General features: G+C 43.5%; 1 protein-coding gene across 2 annotated transcripts; it reads right to left on the bottom strand.

The window, feature by feature from the left end:
* Positions 1-105: 105 nt before the first annotated feature.
* On the bottom strand, positions 106-20,253 carry LOC135520524 (E3 ubiquitin-protein ligase CBL-like). Of its 2 annotated transcripts, none has more exons than XM_064946132.1 (12): positions 18,973-20,253; positions 10,973-11,119; positions 8,357-8,513; positions 8,014-8,135; positions 7,076-7,213; positions 5,818-6,037; positions 4,802-4,960; positions 3,648-3,797; positions 3,455-3,513; positions 2,983-3,066; positions 2,694-2,758; positions 106-1,021 (listed from the first exon to the last, which is right to left on the bottom strand). In XM_064946132.1, exons 1-12 carry the CDS (start codon positions 19,431-19,433, stop codon positions 963-965), a joined length of 1,821 nt encoding a protein of 606 aa, XP_064802204.1. In that variant the 5' UTR covers positions 19,434-20,253; the 3' UTR covers positions 106-962. The 2 variants fall into 2 exon arrangements, with proteins under 2 accessions (XP_064802204.1, XP_064802205.1); XM_064946133.1 differs by having other exon boundaries at positions 106-2,492; positions 18,973-20,252.
* Positions 20,254-24,100: the final 3,847 nt, after the last annotated feature.

Here is a 24,100-nt window from a genome sequence, read left to right as displayed (position 1 = left end):
ACTATCTTCCGTCTGTCTGTCTTAGGAACTACTCTTACATTAGTATGTGGATTTGAATTGATATGATCAGTGGGCAAACTTCTGAGTACATTTTAACAACTTGAGGGATGTGCAAAATATTTATTTGTGTTTCATGTTTGATCATATTAACATACAACTATAGTATGTAGGCTATATACCGTACCAGTCATACAACCTGGACAACGTTCTGAAGGACTCTGCCCCACGCCGTAATTTGCAGTCATGAATTAAAGCCTAGGTTTGCAATATGTTTTGGGGTATGGGTATGAGTATGGGGTAAATTATGAGGTAGCATATTTTCAATGCCCTACATACACACATCAAGCAATGGAAGGATTTCACCTGTTATTGGAACTGTGCAGCAGCTTACTCTGTTTACTGTGCAGCAGCTTACTCTGTTTACTGTGCAGCAGCTTACTCTGTTTACTGTGCAGCAGTTTACTCTGTTTACTGTGCAGCAGCTTACTCTGTTTACTGTGCAGCAGCTTACTCTGTTTACTGTGCAGCAGCTTACTCTGTTTACTTTGCAGCAGCTTACTCTGTTTACTGTGCAGCAGCTTACTCTGTTTACTGTGCAGCAGCTTACTCTGTTTACTGTGCAGCAGCTTACTCTGTTTACTGTGCAGCAGCTTACTCTGCTGTGCAGCAGAGGGCATCAGTGAGTCGCTCCATCAGTCTGTCCTTGTCCATCCACTTTGATGTCATTATTAGTAGATCAACAGGGCATTCTCCCTCCATATTAAGGCATACATAAGATACATGTACATAAGATTAACAATGGCTGTTTATCAGGTACAGTGGAAATCAACCTTTCATATTCCTATTATCCATCCATTCTTGAGTCAGAGATGTTGTGCTTATCTTTTCTCCCAGCGTCAGGAGGACATGGTTCTCTCCCGCTCTCTCTGGCTGTACCCGAGCTCTGACGTCTTTTCACTCCTTTATTTGTATCTCTTCTTCTGTTTCACTGAATCTGAGGCCCCTAACCAGGCTGCTCCACCTTCAAGATAAATGTTAGATAGGAATATATACAGTTGAAGTCGGAAGTTTACATACACTAAGGTTGGAGTTATTAAAACTCGTTTTTCAACCACTCCACAAATTTCTTGTTAACAAACTATTATTTTGGCAAGTCGGTTAGTCTACTTTGTGCATGACACAAGTAATTGTTCCAACAATTGTTTACATACAGATAATTGAAATTATAATTCATGGTATCTAAATTCCAGTGGGTCAGAAGTTTACATACACTAAGTTGACTCTGCCTTTAAACAGCTTGTAAAATTCCAGAAAATTATGTCATGGCTTTAGAAGCTTCTGATAGGCTTATTGACATCATTTGAGTCAATACGAGGTGTATCTGTGGATGTATTTCAAGGCCTACCTTCAAACTCAGAGCCTCTTTGCTTGTCATTGTGGGAAAATCAAAAGAAATCAGCCAAGATCTCAGCAAAAACATTGTTGAACTCCACAGGTCTGGTTCATCCTTGGGAGCAATTTCCAAACGCCTGAAGGTAACACGTTCATCTGTACAAACAATAGTACGCAAGTATAAACACCATGGGACCACGCAGCTGTCATACCGCTCAGGAAGGAGAAGTGTTCTGTGTCCTAGAAACGAATGGTTTGTACCAAAATACAAAGGTTTGTACTTTTTGAAGAAATGTCCGCTGGTCTGATGAAACAAAAATAGAACTGTTTGACCATAATGACCATCCTTATGCTCGGAGGAAAAAGGGGGAGGCTTGCAAGCTGAAGAACACCATCCCAACCGTGAAGCACGGGAGTGGCAGCATCATGTTGTGGGGGTGCTTTACTGCAGGAGGGTCTGGTGCACTTCCCAAAATAGATGGCATCATGAGGACGGAAAATGATGTGGATATATTGAAGCAACATCTCAAGACATCAGTCAGGAAGTTAAAGCTTGGTCGCAAATGGGTCTTCCAAATGGACAACGCATACTTCCAAAGTTGTGGCAAAATGGCTTAAGGACAACAAAGTCAAGGTATTGGAGTGGTTATCACAAGGCCTTGACATCAATCCTATAGACAATTTGTGGGCAGCACTAAAAAAGCGTGTGCAAGCAAGGAGGCTTACAAACCTGACTCAGTTACACCAGCTCTGTCAGGAGGAATGGGCCAACATTCAACCAACTTATTGCAGGGAGCTTGTGGAAGGCTACCTGAAATGTTTGACCCAAGTTAAACCATTTGAAGGCAATGCTACCAAATACGAATTGAGTGTATGTAAACTTCTGACCCAATGGGAATGTGATGAAAGAAATAAAAGCTGGAATAAATCATTCTCTTTACTATTATTTTGACATTTCACATTATACAAATAAAGTGGTCATCCTAACTGACCCAAGACAGGGAATCTTTACTAGGATTAAATGTCAGGAATTGTGAAAAACTTATTTGTAATAAATGTATTTGTATTTGGCTAAGGTGTATATAAACTTCTGACTTCAACTGTATGAGAGAGTGAGGGAGAGAGAGAGAGAGAGAGAGAGAGAGAGAGAGAGAGAGAGAGAGAGAGAGAGAGAGAGAGAGGGAGATTAGTGAGGGGTCAACCTTGTGTGTGTTACAGTAAGTGGAGAAGCCCCTGTAAAATAGTTGATGGTAAAGAACAGACCTCCATTCCCTCCCTCCCCCCTCCTCTCTGATACTCACCCTCTCCACAGGACTGGGAGGAGACGGAACAGGAGGGGAGGTTTGGCTCTGAGACAGAATCCTCACTGTTACACAGAGAACACAACAACAACATTCACCACCGTCATGTTTTAACACTTTGGAAAGCTAATACTGAATACAAGGTGCTATACAAATAATGTTTACAATTAAAACATGGTACTTGTGGCCACATTTACTATTTTATGTACAGCAAGCATATTATTGTGTTACACTAATAATAAACACACACGTTTTGAAGAAAGTCCCCTTGGGGACAGGCATGGCTGACCTGTGAGAGATTGGGAGTGTGGGCGGTTGTCTGAACCCCCCAGAATTCTCCTCCTCACTTCTAGCTAGCTCCTCCCACTGGCATCTTAAGGGTAGGAGACAGAACACAAGAGATCTCAATCCAATTCAATGAGGAAGTACTGTAACCAAATTATTTATATTTAGTTGTGTAGCATTATAGGTCACACACAAAGTGGTGAGGTTTCAGGTTATTGCCAAAACCATACAAACCAAAAGTGTTTATAAAAAATGTATTCAGTAAACTGTATGACTATGGCCAGTAAACATCAGACCAAGGGAAGAACAAACAGTGAGCTAACATTGCTTACATTGCCCTATTTTATCTCCTGAGCTTCTTTAGGATGTAGGCTACAGTACACAATTCTTCTCTTTCCGACAAACATCTTCCATATTGTTGATTCGTTTGAAATAAGTCTTAATAACCTAAAATGCAGTAGGCATTTAGAACTCACCTTTTCGTGCTGGCAGTGTGGTGTGTGTGCGCTCTGTCTGAGGGGGTGTCATTGTGAGCCTGTGGTGGAATAAGGACACACCTTTACCTGTCTACCGAAGCCCCAGTTATCAGTGAAATTGGGTTAGACTTCTTCTTTCCATTGTGGTACTGCTACTATGAATTCTGTAGAGTGTGTGTATGGGGGAACTTACAGAACGCGAGTTAGAGTGGGAGTATTTGGCCAGTATATCGGAGGGCCGTAAGGGGGCTTGTGGGGAAGGGCAGTGGGAGAAGGTGCTGTGTTTGGGAGGGAGGGGTGGAGCCAGGCGAGAGCTGGGGAACTGGTACTCTTCAGACGACATCTGCATCAGAGAGAGAGAGAGAGAGAGAGAGAGAGAGAGAGAGAGAGAGAGAGAGAGAGAGAGAGAGAGAGAGAGAGAGAGAGAGAGAGAGAGAGAGGGAGAGAGAGAGGGAGAGAGAGAGAGAGAGAGAGAGAGAGAGAGGAGAGAGAGAGAGAGAGAGAGAGAGGGGGGGAGGATGCATGAGAAAATAACACTATGAGATGGATACAGTGAAAGAGAACCCCACACCACCCTGATCACACCACCCTGCTCACACCACCCTGCTCACACCACCCTGCTCACACCACCCTGATCACACCACCCTGCTCACACCACCCTGCCCACACCACCCTGATCACACCACCCTGCCCACACCACCCTGCTCACACCACCCTGATCACACCACCCTGCTCACACCACCCTGCCCACACCACCCTGCCCACACCACCCTGCTCACACCACCCTGCCCACCTCACCCTGCCCACACCACCCTGCTCACACCACCCTGATCACACCACCCTGATCACACCACCCTGGCCACACCACCCTGCCCACACCACCCTGCTCACACCACCCTGCCCACCTCACCCTGCCCACACCACCCTGCTCACCTCACCCTGCCCACACCACCCTGCTCACACCACCCTGCTCACCTCACCCTGCCCACACCACCCTGCTCACACCACCCTGCCCACACCACCCTGCTCACCTCACCCTGCCCACACCACCCTGCTCACACCACCCTGTCCACACCACCCTGCTCACCTCACCCTGCCCACACCACCCTGCTCACACCACCCTGCCCACACCACCCTGCTCACCTCACCCTGCCCACACCACCCTGCCCACACCACCCTGCTCACCTCACCCTGCCCACACCACCCTGCCCACACCACCCTGCCCACACCACCCTGCCCACACCACCCTGCCCACACCACCCTGCTCACACCACCCTGCCCACACCACCCTGCTCACACCACCCTGCCCACACCACCCTGCCCACATCCACACACAAGCAAACACACCCTCTTCATATAGGCTAGTTTTTTCATGACTAGCTGTACATCCTCCAGGTCATCTTCATCTTCATCTTCCTCGCTGACAGACAGGTAAGGCTCCACCAGGATGGACTCTGTCCCTCTGATGTCACAGCGACAGTATGGGCAGGTGTGTCCATCCGACTTCTGCAACACATGGAATGATCACACCAGGTTAAACAGAATTAACATTATCTACACATCTGTACTGTCTGTTAATGTGTAGAAACTTTTGTGTCTGTGTACGTGTGTGTATTGTTGTATTAAATAAATCAAATCACAGCATACTTCATAAACAGCAGCTATAGACTAACAGTGAAATAGTTCCGGGCCCTTCCCAACAATGCAAATGATTGCTGTATGTCAAAAAGATCCCTGGGATGATGCAGTCATTTGGTTCCATCAAGAGCATTCCTGAGCCAATGCATTTCCCATGCTGAAAGTACAATACCCATAATAATGTCCTTTCTGTGAGTTATTTGCATGAAGGTACACTTACAGTAAAGCAACTGGTTTAATTTAAGATTGAGCATCCTACTGTTGTTCACTTTGGTAAAAACTGTAGTAATCTGTACAAATCTATTCTTGGCCCCTGAAGTGTGACTGTGACAGTGTGTGACAGTGTGTAAGAGTGTGTGACCAGGCGAGGAGTGTAAACTCTAAGGGTGAGTCTCCTCAGTGTGAGTGTAGCATGAGGAGGATGTATGCTTCGGCTCACACAGGAAGTCCTAACCCACATGTTAAGACACGATGGCCAATAATACTGCTCTATGTGCTGCTACGCCGGTTCACCTACTGATGTGTAGTGGGCTGGCTCACTGCAGACATTAACTGTCTGACCAAAAACCAATTCCATACAGTTAACCCAAATTGGTATGTTGATGACATATATTAATACAAGAGGATGTGGCTGGGTGATGTCAGAGACAATGTGTGAGCGAACAATGTGTGGTTTGGCTTTGAAGGTTTTGTTGGTGACGTCGTCAATCACAGAGCAGGCATACCTGCCATCCTGTGAGGCAGGGTTGGCACAGCAGGTGTCCGCAGGGCTGGATGCGTGTGTCCTTGTCTCTCTCTGTACAGATCTTACACAGCTGGAAGGTACTACCCATCTCACAGTACATCTCATACTCGTCCTCTGTGACTTTGACCCTGCTTCTCTGTGCTGGTTCACACAGACTGGTGAGGTCTGGGTTCACATCACGTCCGTCAGGGTAAAGATAGCTGCAGACAAACACAACACAGAATTACACACACATTATGTAAAACGATTACAGTCCTGTGCAAATGTTGTGTGTGAGTGTTGGTCAGCTGTTTGTTCACCTGCACCTGTTTAATAGACCATCAGCACTCCTATGCCCAAGTCAAAATGTAGCTTACATTTGGTGTATCATTTTACGACAAGAAAAGCTTAGTTTTGCGGGAGTCAATATTAAGGCTATGTGAGAGGCTATATACCTACTGTTAGTGTCCAGATTTTGGTTTCCATTTAACCCATCTGAACAGTAGGCTACAGTTCGTTTGACTTGCCACAGGCCTATTTGAAGTGTCCATCTTGTGACTGGCGGATTTGTATATCACCTCACAGTCATCACACATAAATAACATAACCGATACTGCTTCCATCCTCTTTTACCACTTCACCAAATCTTTCCCAAACATTACACCCTTCTCTTTATTTTCAACTCTCCATTTCCCGGCTTTTCTCTTATTGAATTAAACTCTGATATTGTCCTTTTTACCTCAGTGTATCGAAGTTAACTTTTTCTGCCAATCACAAAAGCATTTGGCAATTGGCGTGTACACTATTTAGCGCTCGTACAGTTAGGCCCAGAAGCTTAGGCTTATGCTCTAAAGCCATTGCCGGAAGGCCTAATATAATTCAATTAAAACCTCAATGTTTGTGGATTTTTTAAGGTTTTGTTTTCTCTTTATTCAACCCACCCGCCACCCAGCAATCCTTCATCCACACAATATTTAATAACCCTAAACCCACCCCACTATAACCGCGGGTACTTTTTTTTATGTGTCAACCCGGACATCACTGGTGTGTGTGTGTCAGTGGAGGCTGCTGACGGGAGGACGGCTCATAATAATGACCAGAACGGTGTAAATGAAATGGCATCAAGCACCTGGAAGTCATGTGTTTGATGTATTTGATACCATTCCACTGATTACACTCCAGTCATGACCACAAGCCTGTCCTCCCCAATTAAGGCTCCTCCAACCTCCTGTGGTGTGTCCATGTGTGTGTTTACTCACCAGCCCTCCCTGAAGCCCTGGATGAGGGCCTGGTAGAGAGGTGTATTCTGGGGGATCGTCTGTACGATGCTGCCATCACCAGTCACATGACCAATGGCCCACTGGCCCATCCGAGTGCAGCTCAGACGGAAGATGTAGCTGGACAGAGATACAGAGTTCACATAGAAACATCTTTACTGAAGTACATACAGATTTGACCATGAAATACAATGTAACCGCCAAAATAAAGGAAACACCAACATAAAGTATCTTATCAGGGCGTTGGGCCACCACGGGCCAGAACAGCTTCAATGCATCCTTGGAATATATTTCACAAGTGTCTGGTAATCTATTGGAAGGATGCAACACCATTCTTCCACGAGAAATTCAATAATTTGGTGATTTGTTGATGGTGGTTGAAAACGGTGCTCCAGAATCTCCCATAAGCGTTCAATTAGGTTGAGATCTGGTGACTGAGATGGCCATAGCATATTATTTACATTGTTTCCATGCTCATCAAACCATTCACTGACCTCTCATGCCCTGTGGGTGTCATCTTATAGGGGCATAGCCATAGTAGCCAAAATAATGGGCAAAATAATGGCCTGCCCAGAATTTTTGTACATGACTCTAAGCATAATGGAATGTTAATTTCTTAATTAACTCAGGAACCACACCTGTGTGGAAGCACCTTCTTTCACTATACTTTGTACCTGTCATTTTGTCAAGTTTTTCCATTATTTTGGCAGTTACCTCTACGTATCTAGGTATTATTGTATACTTTCACTATAATCATTATGTTAGCATTAAAAGTAATCACTGCAGATATTGTTGTAGGGTATGGTACATCTCCTCTCTTTTCTCCTGAGCCCCTCCGATCCCCCTGTTCCTTCCCTTCATCTATTCTCTCTCGCCACACCCCAACCCAGTCACCCGCAAACAATCTCTCCTGTCCTCACCTCCCGGGCCGGTGCAGGTAGTTTTGGAGGCGGGCTTTGACCTGGTCGTAGGTGAGGAAGGCCATGTAGCCGGGGTGGGTCACTGCCAACTGGTTCCAGTTCCTCAGAAGAGACCTCCAGGGCTGACAGGAGAGGGGAGGACATATTTACTATCAGTTGAAATATGTGTTATTTTTTCCACTTTGGAATGTTTTGGCTTTCTTTAGACAGTAGGAGAGAAAGAATGGGATAGACGTCTTGGAAAGTGACAGAATGCATGTTCACTGAACATTATGTGAGGTGTCTAAGTAACCAGGATATAGGGCTACTTAGAACAGGGCTAACATATATGGATCACATGTACCTGGAATAGCCTGGTGAAGATGTCAAACTCGAACACTGAGATGTGGTCGTTACAGGTGAGATCTACAGTTGACTTTAGAGCCATGGACTCCATCCCCTCTTCAAAGCCATGGACCCTACGGAGATGCTGCTTAAAACTGCTCCACTGCACAATACACCTAGGAGAAAGAATGAGAGGGAGAGAGGAGGGGAGGGGAGGAGAGAGAGAGGAGGGGAGGAGAGGGAGAGAGGAGGGGAGGAGAGGGAGAGAAGAGGGGAGGAGAGAGAGAGAGGAGGGGAGGAGAGGGAGAGAGGAGGGGATGAGAGGGAGAGAGGGGAGGAGAGGGAGAGAGGGAGAGAGGGGTGGGAGGAAAGGGAGAGAGGAGGGGAGGAGAGGGAGAGAAGAGGGGAGGAGAGAGAGAGAGGAGGGGAGGAGAGGGAGAGAGGGGAGGAGAGGGAAAGAGGGGTGGGAGGAGAGGGAGAGGGAGAGGAGGAGAGGAGGAGAGGGAGAGAGGAGGGGGAGGGAGAGGGAGAGAGGAGGGAGGAGAGGGAGAGAGGAGGGGAGGAGAGGGAGAGAAGAGGGGAGGAGAGGGAGAGAGGGGAGGGAGAGGGAGAGAGGGGTGGGAGGATAGGGAGAGAAGAGGGGAGGAGAGGGAGAGAAGAGGGGGAGGAGAGAGAGAGGAGGGGAGGGAGAGGAGAGAGGGGGGAGGAGAGGGAGAGAGGGTGGGAGGAGAGGGAGAGAGGGGAGGAGAGGGAGAGAGGAGTGGGAGGAGAGGGAGAGAGGAGGGGAGGAGAGGGAGAGAAGAGGGGAGGAGAGGGAGAGAAGAGGGGAGGAGAGAGAGAGAGGTGGGAGATAAAGGAAGAAGGAAAGTGAGAGAGAGAAAGAGAGTGAAAGTGAGAGGAATGACAACGTACCAAAAGAAGATCAAAAATTGCAAGTGGGGGAACAGAATACTTTTCACAAGACTAGAAAAAGACTGTGCCTGCACTACCGGTCAAACGTTTTAGAACACCTACTCATTCAAGGGTTTTCCTTTAGTTTTACTCTTTTACAGCTTTGCACACTCTTGGCATTCTCTCAATCAGCTTCATGAGGTAATCACCTGGAATGCATTTCAATTAACAGGAGAGCCTTCTTAAAAGTTCATTTGAGGAATTTATTTCCTTCTTAATGCATTTGAACCAAAAGTTTGAGTTGTGACATGGTAGGGGTGGCATATATAAGATGGCCATATTTGGTAAAAGACCAAGTCCATATTATGGAAAGAACAGCTCAAATAAGCAAAGAGAAATGACAGTCCATCATTACTTCAAGACATGAAGGTCAGTCAATACGGAAAATTTCAAGAACTTTGAAAGTTCGCAAAAACCTTCAAGCGCCATTATTAAAGTGGCTCTCATGAGTTCCGCCACAGGAATGGATGACCCAGAGTTACCTCTGCTGCAGAGGATAAGTTCATTATACCAGAGTTACCTCTGCTGCAGAGGATAAGTTCATTATACCAGAGTTACCGATGCTGCAGAGGATAAGTTCATTATACCAGAGTTACCTCTGCTGCAGAGGATAGGTTCATTATACCAGAGTTACCTCTGCTGCAGAGGATAAGTTCATTATACCAGAGTTACCTCTGCTGCAGAGGATAAGTTCATTATACCAGAGTTACCTCTGCTGCAGAGGATAAGTTCATTATACCAGAGTTACCAGCCTCAGAAATTGCAGCCCAAATAAATGCTTCACAGAGTTCAAGTAACAGACACATCTCAACATCAACTGTTCAGAGGAGACTGTATGAATCAGGCCTTCATGGTCGAATTGCTGCAAAGAAACCATTACTAAAGGACACCAATAAGAAGAAGAGACTTGCTTGGAGATTTTTGGTTCCAACCTGCCGTGTCTTTGTGAGACGCGGTGGGGTGAACGGATGATCTTCATATGTGCATTTCCCACTGTAAAGCTTGGAGGAGTAGGTGTGATGGTGTGGGGGTGCTTTGCTGGTGACACCGTCTGTGATTTATTTAGAACTCAAGGCACACTTTACCAGCATGGCTACCACAGCATTCTGCAGCGATACGCCATCCCATCTGGTTTTGGCTTTCATTTGTTTTTCAAAAGGACAATGACCCAACACACTTCCAGGCTGTGTAAGGGCTATTATACCAAGAAGGAGAGTGATGGAGTGCTGCATCAGATGACCTGACCTCCACAATCCTCAACCAAATTGAGATGGTTTGGAATGTCGGAATGCAGACTGAAGGAAAAGCAGCCAACAAGTGCTCCACATATGTGGGAACTCCTTCACGACTGTTGGAAAGCATTCCAGGTGAAGCTGGTTGAGAGAATGTCAAAGCTGTCATCAAGCCAAAGGTGGTCATTTGAAGAATCTCAAAAATAAAATATATTTAGATTTTGTTTTGTTCCTACATGATTCCATGTGTTATTTAATAGTTTTTTTCTTCACTATTATTCTACAATGTAGAAAATAGAAAAAATAAAGAAAAACCCTTGAATGAGTAGGTGTTCTAAAACTTTTGACCGGTAGTGTATATACAAATAGACTGTTCCTATTTGTGGAATGTTCTGTCAAGTCCACGTCCCTTATTCAATTCTAGTTTCACTGTTACCCCACCCAACACTCACTTGTTTCCAAATGCTCGCCTCCAGAACTCTCCGGCCTCTGTCTTAGTCAGCCTGTAGGTGTCGCCTTGAAATCTTCCCTCTGGAAACATGGCCCTCAGCTCCCAGAGCATGTGACTGAAGAGCAGGGACAGCTTGGTCAAGTTTCTCCTGTGAATAACAGAAAATAACATGAAGATATTCTGAGCTTTTTAAAATGTATCAACTAGGGTGATAAGGGTAGGCTTTCTGGTCCATAGCTTCAAATGCAACAGTTGCAGCTAGAATGAAAGTAAATATAATAATATATAAATAATATATCCCATTTAGCAGACGCTTTTGTCCAAAGCGACTTACAAGTCGGCTGGGGCCACTACTTTTACATATGGGTGGCCCTAGCGGGAATCGAACCCACGACGCTTGGCGTTGCAAGCGCCATGCTCTACCGACTGAGCCACACAGGCTAGTAAACTTTAGATCGCATAGACATAATGGGTATTGTACCCTCTAACAAGCAGTAATGTATCCCTCTCTTTCTCTCTCTCTCAATTCAATTTAAGGGGCTTTATTGGCATAGGAAACATATGTCTACATTGCCAAAGCAAGTGAAATAGATCATAAACAGATAATAAAAATGAACAGTAAACATTACAGTCACAAAAGTTACAAAAGAATAAAGACATTTAAAATGTCATATTATGTCTATATACAGTATTGTAATGATGTGCAAATGGTTAAAGTACAAAAGCGAAAATAAATATACATAAATATAGGTTTTTATTTACAATGGTGTTTGTTCTTCACTGGTTGCCCTTTTCTTGTAGCAATAGGTCACATATCTTGCCACTGCGATGGCACACTGTGATATTTCACCCAATAGATATGGGAGTTTTTCAAAATTGGATTTGCTTTCGATTTCTTCGTGAGTCTGTGTAATTTGAGGGAAATATGTGTCTCTAATATGTCATACATTTGGCAGGGGGTTAGAAAGTGCAGCTCAGTTTCCACCTCCTTTTGTGGGCAGTGTGCACATAGACTGTCTTCTGTTGAGAGCCAGGTCTGCCTTTGGTGGCCTTTCTCAATAGCAAGGATATGCTCACTGAGTCTGTACATTGTCAAAGATTTCCTTAATTCTGGTTAGGTCACAGTGGTCAGATATTCTGCCACTGTGTAATCTCTGTTTCGGGCCAAACAGCAATATAGTTCACTTCGTTTTTTTGTAAATTCTTTCCAATGTGTCAAGTAATTATCTTTTTGTTTTCTCTTGATTTGGTTGTGTCTAATTGTTTTGGTGTCCTGGGACTCTGTGACATCTGTTTGTGTTTGTGAACAGAGCCGGCTTAGGTGGCTCTTCCCCAGGTTCATTTCTCTGTAGGTGATGGCTTTGTTATGGAAGGTTTGGGAATCACTTCCTTTAGTTGGTTGTAAAATTTAACGGCTCTTTTCTGGATTTTGATCATTAGCGGGTATCGGCCTAATTCTGCTCTGCATGCATTATTTGGGGTTCTACGTTGTACACTGAGGATATTTTTTTATGAACTCCACATGCAGTCTCAATTTGGTGTTTGTCCCATTTTGTGAATTCTTGGAGGGTGAGCGGACCCCAGAACTCACAAACGTAAAGGGCAATGGGTTCTATAACCGATTCAAGTATTTTTAGCCAGATCCTAATTGGTATGTCAAATTCTATGTTCCTTTTGATGGTATAGAATGCCCTTCTTGCCTCATCTCTCAGATCGTTCACAGCTTTGTGGAAGTTACCTGATGTTTAGGCCGAGGTATGTATAGTTTTTTGTGTGCTGTAGGGAAACGGTGTCCAGATGGAATTTCTATTTGTGGTCCTGACAACTGGATCTTTTTTAGAACACCATTACTTTTGTCTTACTTTTACTGTCAGGGCCCAGGTCTGACAGAATCTGTGCAGAAGATCTAGATGCTTCTGTAGGCCCTCCTTGATTAGGGACAGAAGAACCAGATCATCAGCAAACAGTAGACATTTGATTTCAGATTCTAGTAGGGTGAGACCGGTGGCTGCAGACAGTTCTTGTGTCCTCGCCAATTCGTTGATATATATATTGAAGAGGGTGGGACTTAAGATGTAACCCTGTCTCACCCCCCGACCCTGTGGAAAGAAATGTGTGTTTTTTGCCCATTTGAACTGCACACTTGTTGTTTGTGGATATGGATTTTATAATGTTATATATTTTCCCCCAACACCACTTTCAATCCATTTGTATAGCAGACCCTCATGCCAAATAGAGTTGAAAGCTTTTTTGAAATTAACAAAACCTGAGAAGACTTTGCCTTTGTTTTGGTTTGTTTGGTTGTTTGTCAATTAGGGTGTGCTGGGTGAATACGTGGTCTGTCGTACGGTAATTTAGTAAATTGCCAATTAGACATTTGCTCAGTATGTTGTTTTTGCTGAGGAAATATACGAGTCTGCTGTTAATAATAATGCAGAGGATTTTCCCAAGGTTGCTGTTGACGCATATCCCCCGGTAGTTATTGGGGTCAAATTTGTCTCCATTTTTGTGGATTGGGGTGCTCAGTCCTTGGTTTCAAATATTGACGAAGATGCCAGAGCTGAGGATGATGTTAAAGAGTTTAAGTATAGCCAATTGGAATTTGTGGTCTGTATATTTTATCATTTACTTTAGGATACCATCAACCACACAGGACTTTTTGGATTGGGGGGGGGGGGGGTTGTATTTTGTCCTGCAGTTCATTCAATGTCATTGGATTCCAGTGGGTTCTGGTAGTCTTTAATAGTTGATTCTAAGATTTGTATTTGATCATGTTGTAACGGCAGATTTCCTCCTCTTCGTCTGAAGAGGAGTAAGGATCGGACCAAGATGCGGCTTGGTAAGTGTTCATGATGAATTTTAATAAGAAAAGCAATGAACACTATTAAATACAAAAACAATAAACGAATATGTGACATAACCAAACTGAAAAAGTACCGTGTGGCGACACACACACGGAAACAGACACACACACGGAAACAGACACACACACGGAAACAGACACACACACGGAAACAGACACACACAAACCAACAGTGAAACCCAGGCTACCTAAATGTGGTTCTCAATCAGGGACAACAATAAACAGCTGCCTCTGATTGAGAACCATATCAGGCCAAACACAGAAATAGAAAAAACATAGAAACACAAACATAGACTGCCCACCCCAACTCATGCCCTGACCATACTAAATAAAGACAAAACAAAGGAAATAAAGGTCAGAACGTTACACATGTATATATTTTTTTCAGTTTGTTCTTTGTTATAGAGCCAAAAAGATTGGAGAAGTGGTTTATCCATACATCTCCATTTTGGATAGATAACTCTTCGTGTTGTTTTTCAATTTTCCCAGAAGTGTTTAGATTCTATGGATTCTTCAATTACATTGAGCTGATTTCTGACGTGCTCTTTCTTTCTCTCTCTCTCTCTCTCTCTCTCTCTCTCTCTCTCTCTCTCTCTCTCTCTCTCTCTCTCTCTCTCTCTCTTGCTATGTCACACACACAGGTACATTCGTGCTTGTACAAACAGGATGTCACAGTCTTGCTCTTCCTGTCCTTGTTCGTGTTGTGCCGCAGAAACAGAATTTTCCGTTAGCAACTTGACCAACAACAAGACACTCAAAAGTTACTGAGTGGTTCTTCCCTTGTGTGTCTATTATCAGCCTGCCAGTAACGATCTGGCCATAAACCTCTTACTGTGTGTTCCAATCACTGTCTCAACCATTCTCTCATCTCTCTGGCTGTACGGGCAGTTGAGAGCAGGACTGAAGTTTCCATCCTTAACTAACCTGGTTGACCATGTTCATTTCTTACTTTCCACCACACTCATTCACTGCATCCTGTCTACAGTTGAGCTCAATGGTGTGTGTAAAGCATAGCAACTTCTTATTGGAAAGAAAGAGCTCACATGGCATTGTTACTGTATCTACAGTATGTGTGACAGTACTATATGCCTGCCTCTCGCTGCAGACCAACAAGGTGACAGTGCATGTGGCATAGTTACCGGTAGACTGTTATCACTAATGTAATATACAATATCTACCTTATAGCTGTTACTTATTGTTGCAACAATCGTAGTTAATTGCAATTGCACCTGCAGGGACTTGCCACTGCTTGTTAAAGCCAAAGCAACACTACATTGACTCAATGGCAATTTCCCTGCCATTGAATTGAGCTTTATAGCAAACTACGGCATTTTACCCAGGCGTGGGCGGTGTGTGAAAACGTATAAGAACAGAGAAAGGTCTATATTTGTTTGCGTGTTGCTTTCCATGAACAGAGAAGGGTTTGAAGGAGAGTGTGGGCGAGTAGGAAGTGTGAATGGTTATTTCATTGTATGTGAGTGTTATTAATATAAACTAACAATAATCTGCCTCTCTCAGTTGTTTATTTCAACTTTTGTTATGACATGGCATAATGCAAATTCATGTTTCATGATACACACATTCTGTAGATTCAGAGAGCAAAATGCGGACGACAAGGAGCGAAGGGAATAACAGTTATGTTAAGACTTGCCAGTCCTGCTGTACTGCATTGCACTGAACATGCATCTGTAGCCAAGCCCTGTTCTTCTTACCATTAGTGAGATTCAGCATTTTGGAAAAATTACACATAGCTCATAGCTTTTCCTGATTTCACAGATAATACAGACGTTTCTGTTTTATTGTAAAACTGTTATGTGTTTAGCATTAGTGGGTCAGAAGTTTACATACACTAAGTTAACTCTGCCTTTAAACAGCTTGGAAAATTCCAGAAAATGATGTCATGGCTTTAGAAGCTTCTGATAGGCTTATTGACATCATTTGAGTAAATTGGAGGTGTACCTGGGGATGTATTTCAAGACCTACCTTCAAACTCAGTGCCTATGCATGACATCATGGGAAAATCAAAAGAAATCAGCCAAGACCTCAGGAGAAAAAAATGTAGATCTCCATAAATCTGGTTCATCCTTGGGAGCAAGGAACATTTGTGGGCAGAACTGAAAAAGCATGTACGAACAAGGAGGCCTACAAACCTGACTCAGTTACACCAGCTCTGTCAGGAGGAATGGGCCAACATTCACCCAACTTATTGTGGGAAGCTTGTGGAAGGCTTCCCGAAACATTTGACCCAAGTTAAATAATTTGAAGGCAATGCTACCAAATACTAATTGAGTGTATGTAAACTTCTGACCCTCTGGGAATGTGATGAAAGAAATAAAAGCTGAAATAAATCATTCTCTCTACTATTATTCTGACAATTCACCTTCTTAAAATAAAGTGGTCATCCTAACTGACCTAAAACAGGGAATTTCTACTTGGATTAAATGTCAGGAATTGTGAAAAACTGAGTTTAAATGTATTTGGCTAAGGTGTACGTAAACTTCTGACTTCAACTGTATAATTGAGAAATATTTGTTTAATTTTGTACTTTGAGTAATTAACAAATGTAAGAAACAATATTAAAACATTTCCAAATTTATTAAGAATATACAATATTTACATAATTTTGCTTTTCTTTAAAACACCACCCTGAAACGTCTCAGAGAACCACACTACCTTTCTCCTTGGCCCGTATATCCCAGAGAGTTGTTGCGATCACCCAGTTTCACCCAGTTACCATTAGCATGATAAAGCCTCAGGTCCACTCCATTGTCTCTCTGAGACATTAGTAGTCTCAACGGAACAGTCACTCAGATACATTTCTTCCCAAAATACCCACCTTAAAAACTGCACAACTACTAAATAACCAAATGTAGCTGCAGTAGCGCAAACCTAAATGCCATGTTGATTCTGTGTTTCTGTTTTAAGACAGCCGACTTGAGGGAACTGAGAATGTTCATTTTTGTCTCACTGGTACTATAAATGGATGTTAATGGAGCTCAGGTCTATTTGTGTCATTGTGGTTCTGCTCTGTCTCTGGCTGTGCTCCAAAATTCACTTACTGTACATATCAAGTCTAATGCCAATCAAGTCCTTATAAATTTGACAATCTAATACCATGCATTTTAATTTTCCTAGTTGGCTTTAGCTACTTTGAATTGATTTGAATATTGGGCATTGAGAATATTGGCGGAAAGTCTGTGTCATGGTGCTGGTGGAGTCAGATATCTCGGACACGTGCCCTGCCCTTGACCCCACAGCTGATTTACTTGTCTTAGTAAAGGTCAGCCCTTTTTTGGGTGAAAAGGTCAACATCCTAAAATGTACTCTTAATCAATGGTATCCTCAGGGTTCAATTTCTGGTATAGTATAATAGTCTTATAGTCGATAATGTTTTTTGAGTAGTAATTTTGTCACTTTTATGGATATAAAAAGTATTCATGTTTATTCATGCTAGATGAAAAGTGAATGAGGAGAGAAAACCATGTCAACAATGTGCAGTGTAGGGGAGTCGGGAACTCCATGTAGTTCAACTAGTAATTCAACGACATTTAGCAGTAGCTTGGTGGTAGTTGAACTCAATTCAAATATTGGTAGTGTTTTTAGTAGTGAATTACTTTGTTGTAATGCTGTGATGTAGCTAACTATTGGGACTAGACACTTTTTATTTGGAAAAGGAAAATAATATATAGGTGTAGGAGGCAAATCATTTCCTTCCTTTTTCGGCATCAGACCTGCCTAATTCTCACTTGAAACATAGTTTTGTGTTTAATAGGCTTAATTACACATTATGTTAACATATGATCCCAAAGTGATCTGTTCTTGCAATTTGTAGTCTATGACATTTCAGAATTAGATTTATTATGGATGTAGTGAACTGCACTGAGTGTACAAAAGATTTAGCTCTGGCCAGGTGAATCCAGGTGAAAGCTATGATCCCTTATTGATGTCACCAGTTAAATCCACTTCAATCAGTGTAGATGAACGGGAAGAGACAGATTAAAGAAGGATTTTTAAGTCTTGAGACAATTGAGACATGGATTGTGTATGTATGCCGTTCAGTGGGTGAATTGGCAAGACAAAATATTGAAGTGCTTTTGAACGGGGTATGGTAGTAGGTGTCAGGCGCACTGCTTTGAGTGTGTCAAGAACTGCAACGCTGCTGAGTTTTCACGCTCAACAGTTTCCCGTGTGTATCAAAAATGTTCCACTACCCAAAGGACACCCAGCCAACTTGTCACAACTGTGGGAAGCATTGGGGTCAATATGGGCCAGCATCCTATGGAAAGCTTTCGACACCCTGTAGAGTCCATGCCCCAAAGAATTGAGGCTGTCTGAGGAACACATTTCTTCAATATTAGGAAGGTGTTCCTAATGTTTTGTACACTGTGTCTATATTGGGAAATATTTCATAGTTTAGAATTGCTAAACAAAGTTCTCTGTACGGACTAAAAGTCTTGTTTTGTCCTGACACAGTATGAGCCAAAAGAGCTTGGCAGGCTTTATGTAAAGTTATTGTGGAGTGTGTTTAAGATTTTTATTTGGTGTTACAGACTATCCTATATAGTCATTTACTTGTGATTATAACTGACAAATCTAATAAACAATTAGAAAATGAGTTCTCAGGGTTAGCAATAGGTCTGTGCTAGATAACAAAATGACCCTGTCGACATCGTGACGAGCATCATGTCTCTCAGCCTGGACAGAAATCTCCCCCTGGCCCCTTACATGGCACAAACGAATTCAGCCTGTCTGCTAGACTATGCACTACAGACAGATATCAGATATCACTGTAAGCTTGGGCCCGACAAATTGAGGCTGTTCTGAGGGCAAAAGGGGGTGCAAGTTAATATTTGGAAGGTATTCCTAATTTTTTATACATTCTGTAGTAAACTATATTTTCTTAACGGTAACTTTAGTGTAGCTTCATTTCTTCCTGTGCAGAGTAATTGGTAGCATGGTAAACTATATTTTTAGAGTAGCTTCCCCAACACTGACAATGCTTATGATAATTGGATTATGCGCCAAATTCTAACTGGAGACACATGCAGGTAACTTTCTGAGCCGTTTGAGTTTTTACAAAGATATTGTTTATGACCCCATATATCAAGTTATGTTCGGCCCTTGTTGTTCTCTCTCACCTGTAGCTGGACATCTCCTCGAACATCTTATCGCGCCCCTCTTTAAACAGCAGCACGGCCCGGTTAGTCTTATCCAGCAGGTGTCTTGCATGGATCCTCAGGTACTCCCCCTCATCCCCCCGGGGGGCCTGCCCCCCAGCAGCAGGCCCCCTGTACGGCTCCCACACCTGGGTGAGCAGCGTGGCTGTCTCTGAGACCACCTCGGGGAGGTACGGGGGGCTGTTCCTCAGGCCCAGCCTGGGGTTGGTACACAGCCGATGCAGCTTCTCCAGCCTCTTCAGGGCCTTGTCCACCTGCCGCCGGTCAGAGGCACTGGGCGGCTGGGAGGTGGATGTCAGGCTCCGGTCAGAGGCACTGGGCGGCTGGGAGGTGGATGTCAGGCTCCGGTCAGAGGCACTGGGCGGCTGGGAGGTGGATGTCAGGCTCCGGTCAGATCCTAGCCCGTTCCCTCCCGTGGCCATTGTCCTGAGGAGGGATTCCTGGTTGTGGTGTGTTAGTCCGAGTGGGATCTGTTCAGTGCAGCCTGGCGGTTTGTGTCTGGTAGCCCTATCTGTGACAGTTGAATGAGGGAGTGGTCTAGATGTCTGTCATGTCTGGCATGGACAGCTTAGTAACTGATTTCATTGTATCTTTATGGTTGACAGCTTGAGTTGAAAAGAGCACACTTTATCCAATATATCTTCACCAGTGTTCCTCAGTAATCCAAAGAATAATCCAATGAAATCAGGTAACCCAGATAGGGGCAGAGCGCCAGAATATACCATAGTCCAACAGGAATGGAGACAGCTGCTGTGGTTTAGAAAGAGTGGAGGGGAAACGTCTTGTCCAGAAAAGTGCAAACAAATAATCTCTCAAAACTGTTTACAAACAAGCTCTAAAAACTGTTTACAAACAATCTTTAAAAATTGTGTTTTTTCAAGCCTGCATTCATAAAGTCCTCACTTCATAAATCCTCAATTTCCTTGGTCAGTTCTCCAGAAGTAGCCGATATTTTTTAAACAGTCTCTTTCCCGTTCAGTTTGTAAAGAGAAAGTATAAAGAGAAAACCCTGAAAGAGAGAGAGCAAGGGAGGGCAGAACAAGACAGACAAATAACCACTCACCCTTCCTAAACAATCTCAACCCCTCTCCTCCCCTGTTCTCTCCTCCCCTTCTTACTCAACATTTTACGCTCTTGTGCCCAGGCACTCTCTCACCCCATGTGGCGTAACTCTCTCTGATTTCATCTACAACATCCTCAGATATAGACCCCAGTTTCTCTTTGCAGCACAACGGAAACTTTTGTATGTCTCAGTCTGACTCTGGCTGGCCACTCTCTCGCTCTCTCTCTCTCTTTGTTTTGGGTCACTTGTTCATGCTCTCTCTCTCTCTCTCTCTTTGTTTTGTGTCACTTATTCATGCTCTCACTCTCTCTCTCTTTGTTTTGTGTCACTTATTCATGCTCTCTCACTCTCTCTCTCTTTGTTTTGTGTCACTTATTCATGCTCTCTCTCTCTCTCTCTCTTTGTTTTGTGTCACTTATTCATGCTCTCTCACTCTCTCTCTCTTTGTTTTGTGTCACTTGTTCATGCTCTCTCTCTCTCTCTCTTTGTTTTGTGTCACTTATTCATGCTCTCACTCTCTCTCTCTTTGTTGTGTCACTTATTCATGCTCTCTCTCTCTCTCTCTCTTTGTTTTGTGTCACTTATTCATGCTCTCTCTCTCTCTCTCTTTGTTTTGTGTCACTTATTCATGCTCTCTCTCTTTGTTTTGGGTCACTTATTCATGCTCTCTCTCTCTCTCTTTGTTTTGTGTCACTTATTCATGCTCTCTCTCTCTCTCTCTCTTTGTTTTGTGTCACTTATTCATGCTCTCACTCTCTCTCTCTTTGTTTTGTGTCACTTATTCATGCTCTCTCTCTCTCTCTCTTTGTTTTGTGTCACTTATTCATGCTCTCACTCTCTCTCTCTTTGTTTTGTGTCACTTATTCATGCTCTCTCTCTCTCTCTTTGTTTTGTGTCACTTATTCACGCTCTCACTCTCTTTCTTTGATGTTTTTCCGGGTTTACAGCCAGACAAACAGGTTTGTAGTCTTTGTGTGTGTGAAGGTGGAGTGAGGCTGAGATAGGTTTGGGCTTAGAGGTAAACTATTACTAAGAAAGGAGGGGGGAAGAGGAAACAGGGAATACCCACAAGAAGAGTGTAGAGAGTGGTAAGAAAGAGAGAGTAGAGAGAGAAGAGAAAAAGAGAGTATAGAAAGAGAGAGAGAGGGAGAGAGAGAGTAGTGGAAACTTATAGTGATTAGATGTCACTAAGATGAAGAGCACTGTGCTACAGCATGTATGTGAAGTCATTGCACTGCAGGTCAAGGCCCAGTGATGTTTAATGTGTACAGCAGCCCTCAACGGCTGTCTTCCCTTTGTGAGACCGTGGGACCAAGCAGAATTGAACTGTGAGCACCATATTCTTCTCTGTTGTAACGTGTGAACAGGGAAACGACCTAGAGAGAACGGTAAATGCCATCCTAATGGGATAAAGTTGGAGGTGTCTAAAAACCACCACAGACTCATGAATACATATTTTCTATTCATTTTTGGTTGACAGGACAAAAAACACAAATCAACAGACATGATACAAATCCACACTGTCAAGTGTTGTGGTGCATATTTTAATATTGTCTGATTTTGCACCTTGTCGAGACAATTACAGTTCAAGTTGAGCTCATGAATAAGTTCAATAAGTTCACAGTCCCCAAATCCAGAACAAATTCAAGAAAGTGTACAGTATTATATAGAGCCATTATTGCATGGAAGTCCATTCCATCTCATATTGCTCAAGTGGACAGCAAACCTGGTTTAAAAACAAATAGATAAAGCAACACATCAGGGCACAACGCCTCTCCCCTATTTGACCTAGATAGTTTGTGTGTATGTACTGATATCTAGGCTACATGTGCCTTTTGTAAAAATAAAAACATTTCGGTAGTACTGTTCTTGAGCTGTTGTCTATTAAAGTCCTGTATTATGTCATGTTTCATGTCCTGTGTGGACCCAAGGAAGAGTAGCTGCTGCTTTTTCAAAAGCTAATTGGGATCCTAATAAAATATAAATACCAAAATATCATGAATAAGGAAATCCATTGCAGTGTGTGAGGCTTGCCACCCATCGTAAGGCAACCATTCCCTTGGCTGCTGTTAAGCCTGGATGTTAGGTTTAGTGTAGAGTCATCATTAAGCAGTGCACATTGGAAAGACATGGGATGTGTTAAGATAAAATGCTTGATAATGATGAAGCTAGTCACAGTTTACCAAATGAAGAAAACCACTATGCACCTTTCCTTTATGATTGGGTCTCTACTGCTGACAAGTGGCAGAGACTGGAACTGCATTGGCCTGGTAGAATTCTTTATAACCAGGCTATACTTACAACATCCACATGATGGAGACACTGGCAACAAGCTCACAGTCCGAGCGTGTGAGGCAGACACACATGGAGGCATTCACTTACTGTTCGATTGAACGTTAGAATTGGCAAAACAATTGACCTAAGAGACTTTGAGCGTGGTATGATTGTTAGTACCAGGAGTGCTATTTCCAGTATCTCAGAAATGGCCGGCTTTTCACGCACAACAGTCAGCGGCAGTCCTGTGGACAGAGACAGCTTGTTAATGGTCGAAGGAGAATGGCAAGAATCATACAAGCTGACAGGCGGGTCATAAACAGGCAAATAACAGAGCAGTACAACAGTGGTTGCAGAACGGCATCTCGGAGCGCACATCCCATTGATCCTTGTCACAGATGGGCTTTAACAGCAGACGACCACACTGGGATACACTCCCATCAGCTACAAACAAGAAGCTGCTGCTCCAGTGGGCACGTGATCAACAACACTGGACAATTGAGGAGCGGAAAAACATTGCCTGGTCCGAGTCCGATGAATCCTGGTTCCTTTTGCGTCTTGTTGATGGCAGAGTTGGGATTAGGCGTAAGCAGCATGAGTCCATGGCCCCATCCTGCCTGGTGTCAACGGTACAGGCTGGTGGCGGTGGTGTAATGGTATGGCGAATGTGTTCCTGGCGCACGTTAGGTCCCTTGATACAATTGAGCAACTTTTGAACGACACAGCATATCTGAACATTGTTGTTGAACATGGCTACAGAGGGGTCCAAGCCGGTACTAGATGGGTGTACCTAATAAACTGGCCACTGAGTGTATATCTAATGACACTAGCTGGCCATGGTTCCCTTTTATGGCTGCATAATTAATTGAATTCACATCGAAATCGCAACTGACCTGTGCAATATCCATATAGCAAGAGATCCATATCGCATGCAATATTTTGAAACACCAATAAGCTGTGTGTTTGTCGTCTCTCTACCTCTCCTCATGGCTGCTCCTCGCTGTTAGATTCACTATAAGTTTGCATGCTGTTCTGTAAGGTGTAATGCAGTCAACAGATTGTTCCAAACAAGAACAATGTTGTTTTCCACTTTGCTTCTTAATATAAATTATTCAATTTCAAATGGTTCATCCAAGTGTTTTGATCTATATCGCAAGTCAAATTGCAATCGCAATAGTGTTTAAAAAAAGTTGCTATTAAATTTTTTGAACACATTGTGCAGCCCTGCCTCCTTTCACTCTCTCAGGGTGTTCCATCTTGTCTGTCCATTCACTTCTACACCACCACAAAACCATCCTGACAAGGCCCTGTTCTTAACAGAATGCTGCACTTTTCTGCATTTTGACAGCTTAGTGTAAAGACATAAAATAAGGGCAGAAGTTGCTCATACAGTCATGAAGAGGTGGGTGCTGTATGAGTGTACGGTTGGCCAGGATAGCTCAAACAGATTAAGATTAGGATCACTTTATTGGTCAATTGCACACAAGGTCCAACCAAAATTTGACATCTGCTTTTAACCCAACCCAACCCAACGACACACATACACACACAGGCTTTTCTTGGAGAGGTGCTCGGGACTGACACACTGGGCGCCCAGGGAACTGTTAATGTGCCTTGCTCAAGGGCACAATGGCAATTAATGGCATCTAGGATTTGATAAGAGCAACCCTCTGGTTTCAGTTCACTTCCCACCAGATTTTTCCCATCAGATCCGGAATTCCAACTGGCAACCCTCCGGTTGCTGGTTCACCT

Source organism: Oncorhynchus masou, chromosome 29 (assembly GCF_036934945.1).
Source record: "Oncorhynchus masou masou isolate Uvic2021 chromosome 29, UVic_Omas_1.1, whole genome shotgun sequence".
In the NCBI taxonomy this organism is placed as follows: domain Eukaryota; kingdom Metazoa; phylum Chordata; class Actinopteri; order Salmoniformes; family Salmonidae; genus Oncorhynchus; species Oncorhynchus masou.
Note: the sequence above shows the minus strand (reverse complement) of the source record. Positions and strands in the feature narration are given on the sequence as shown.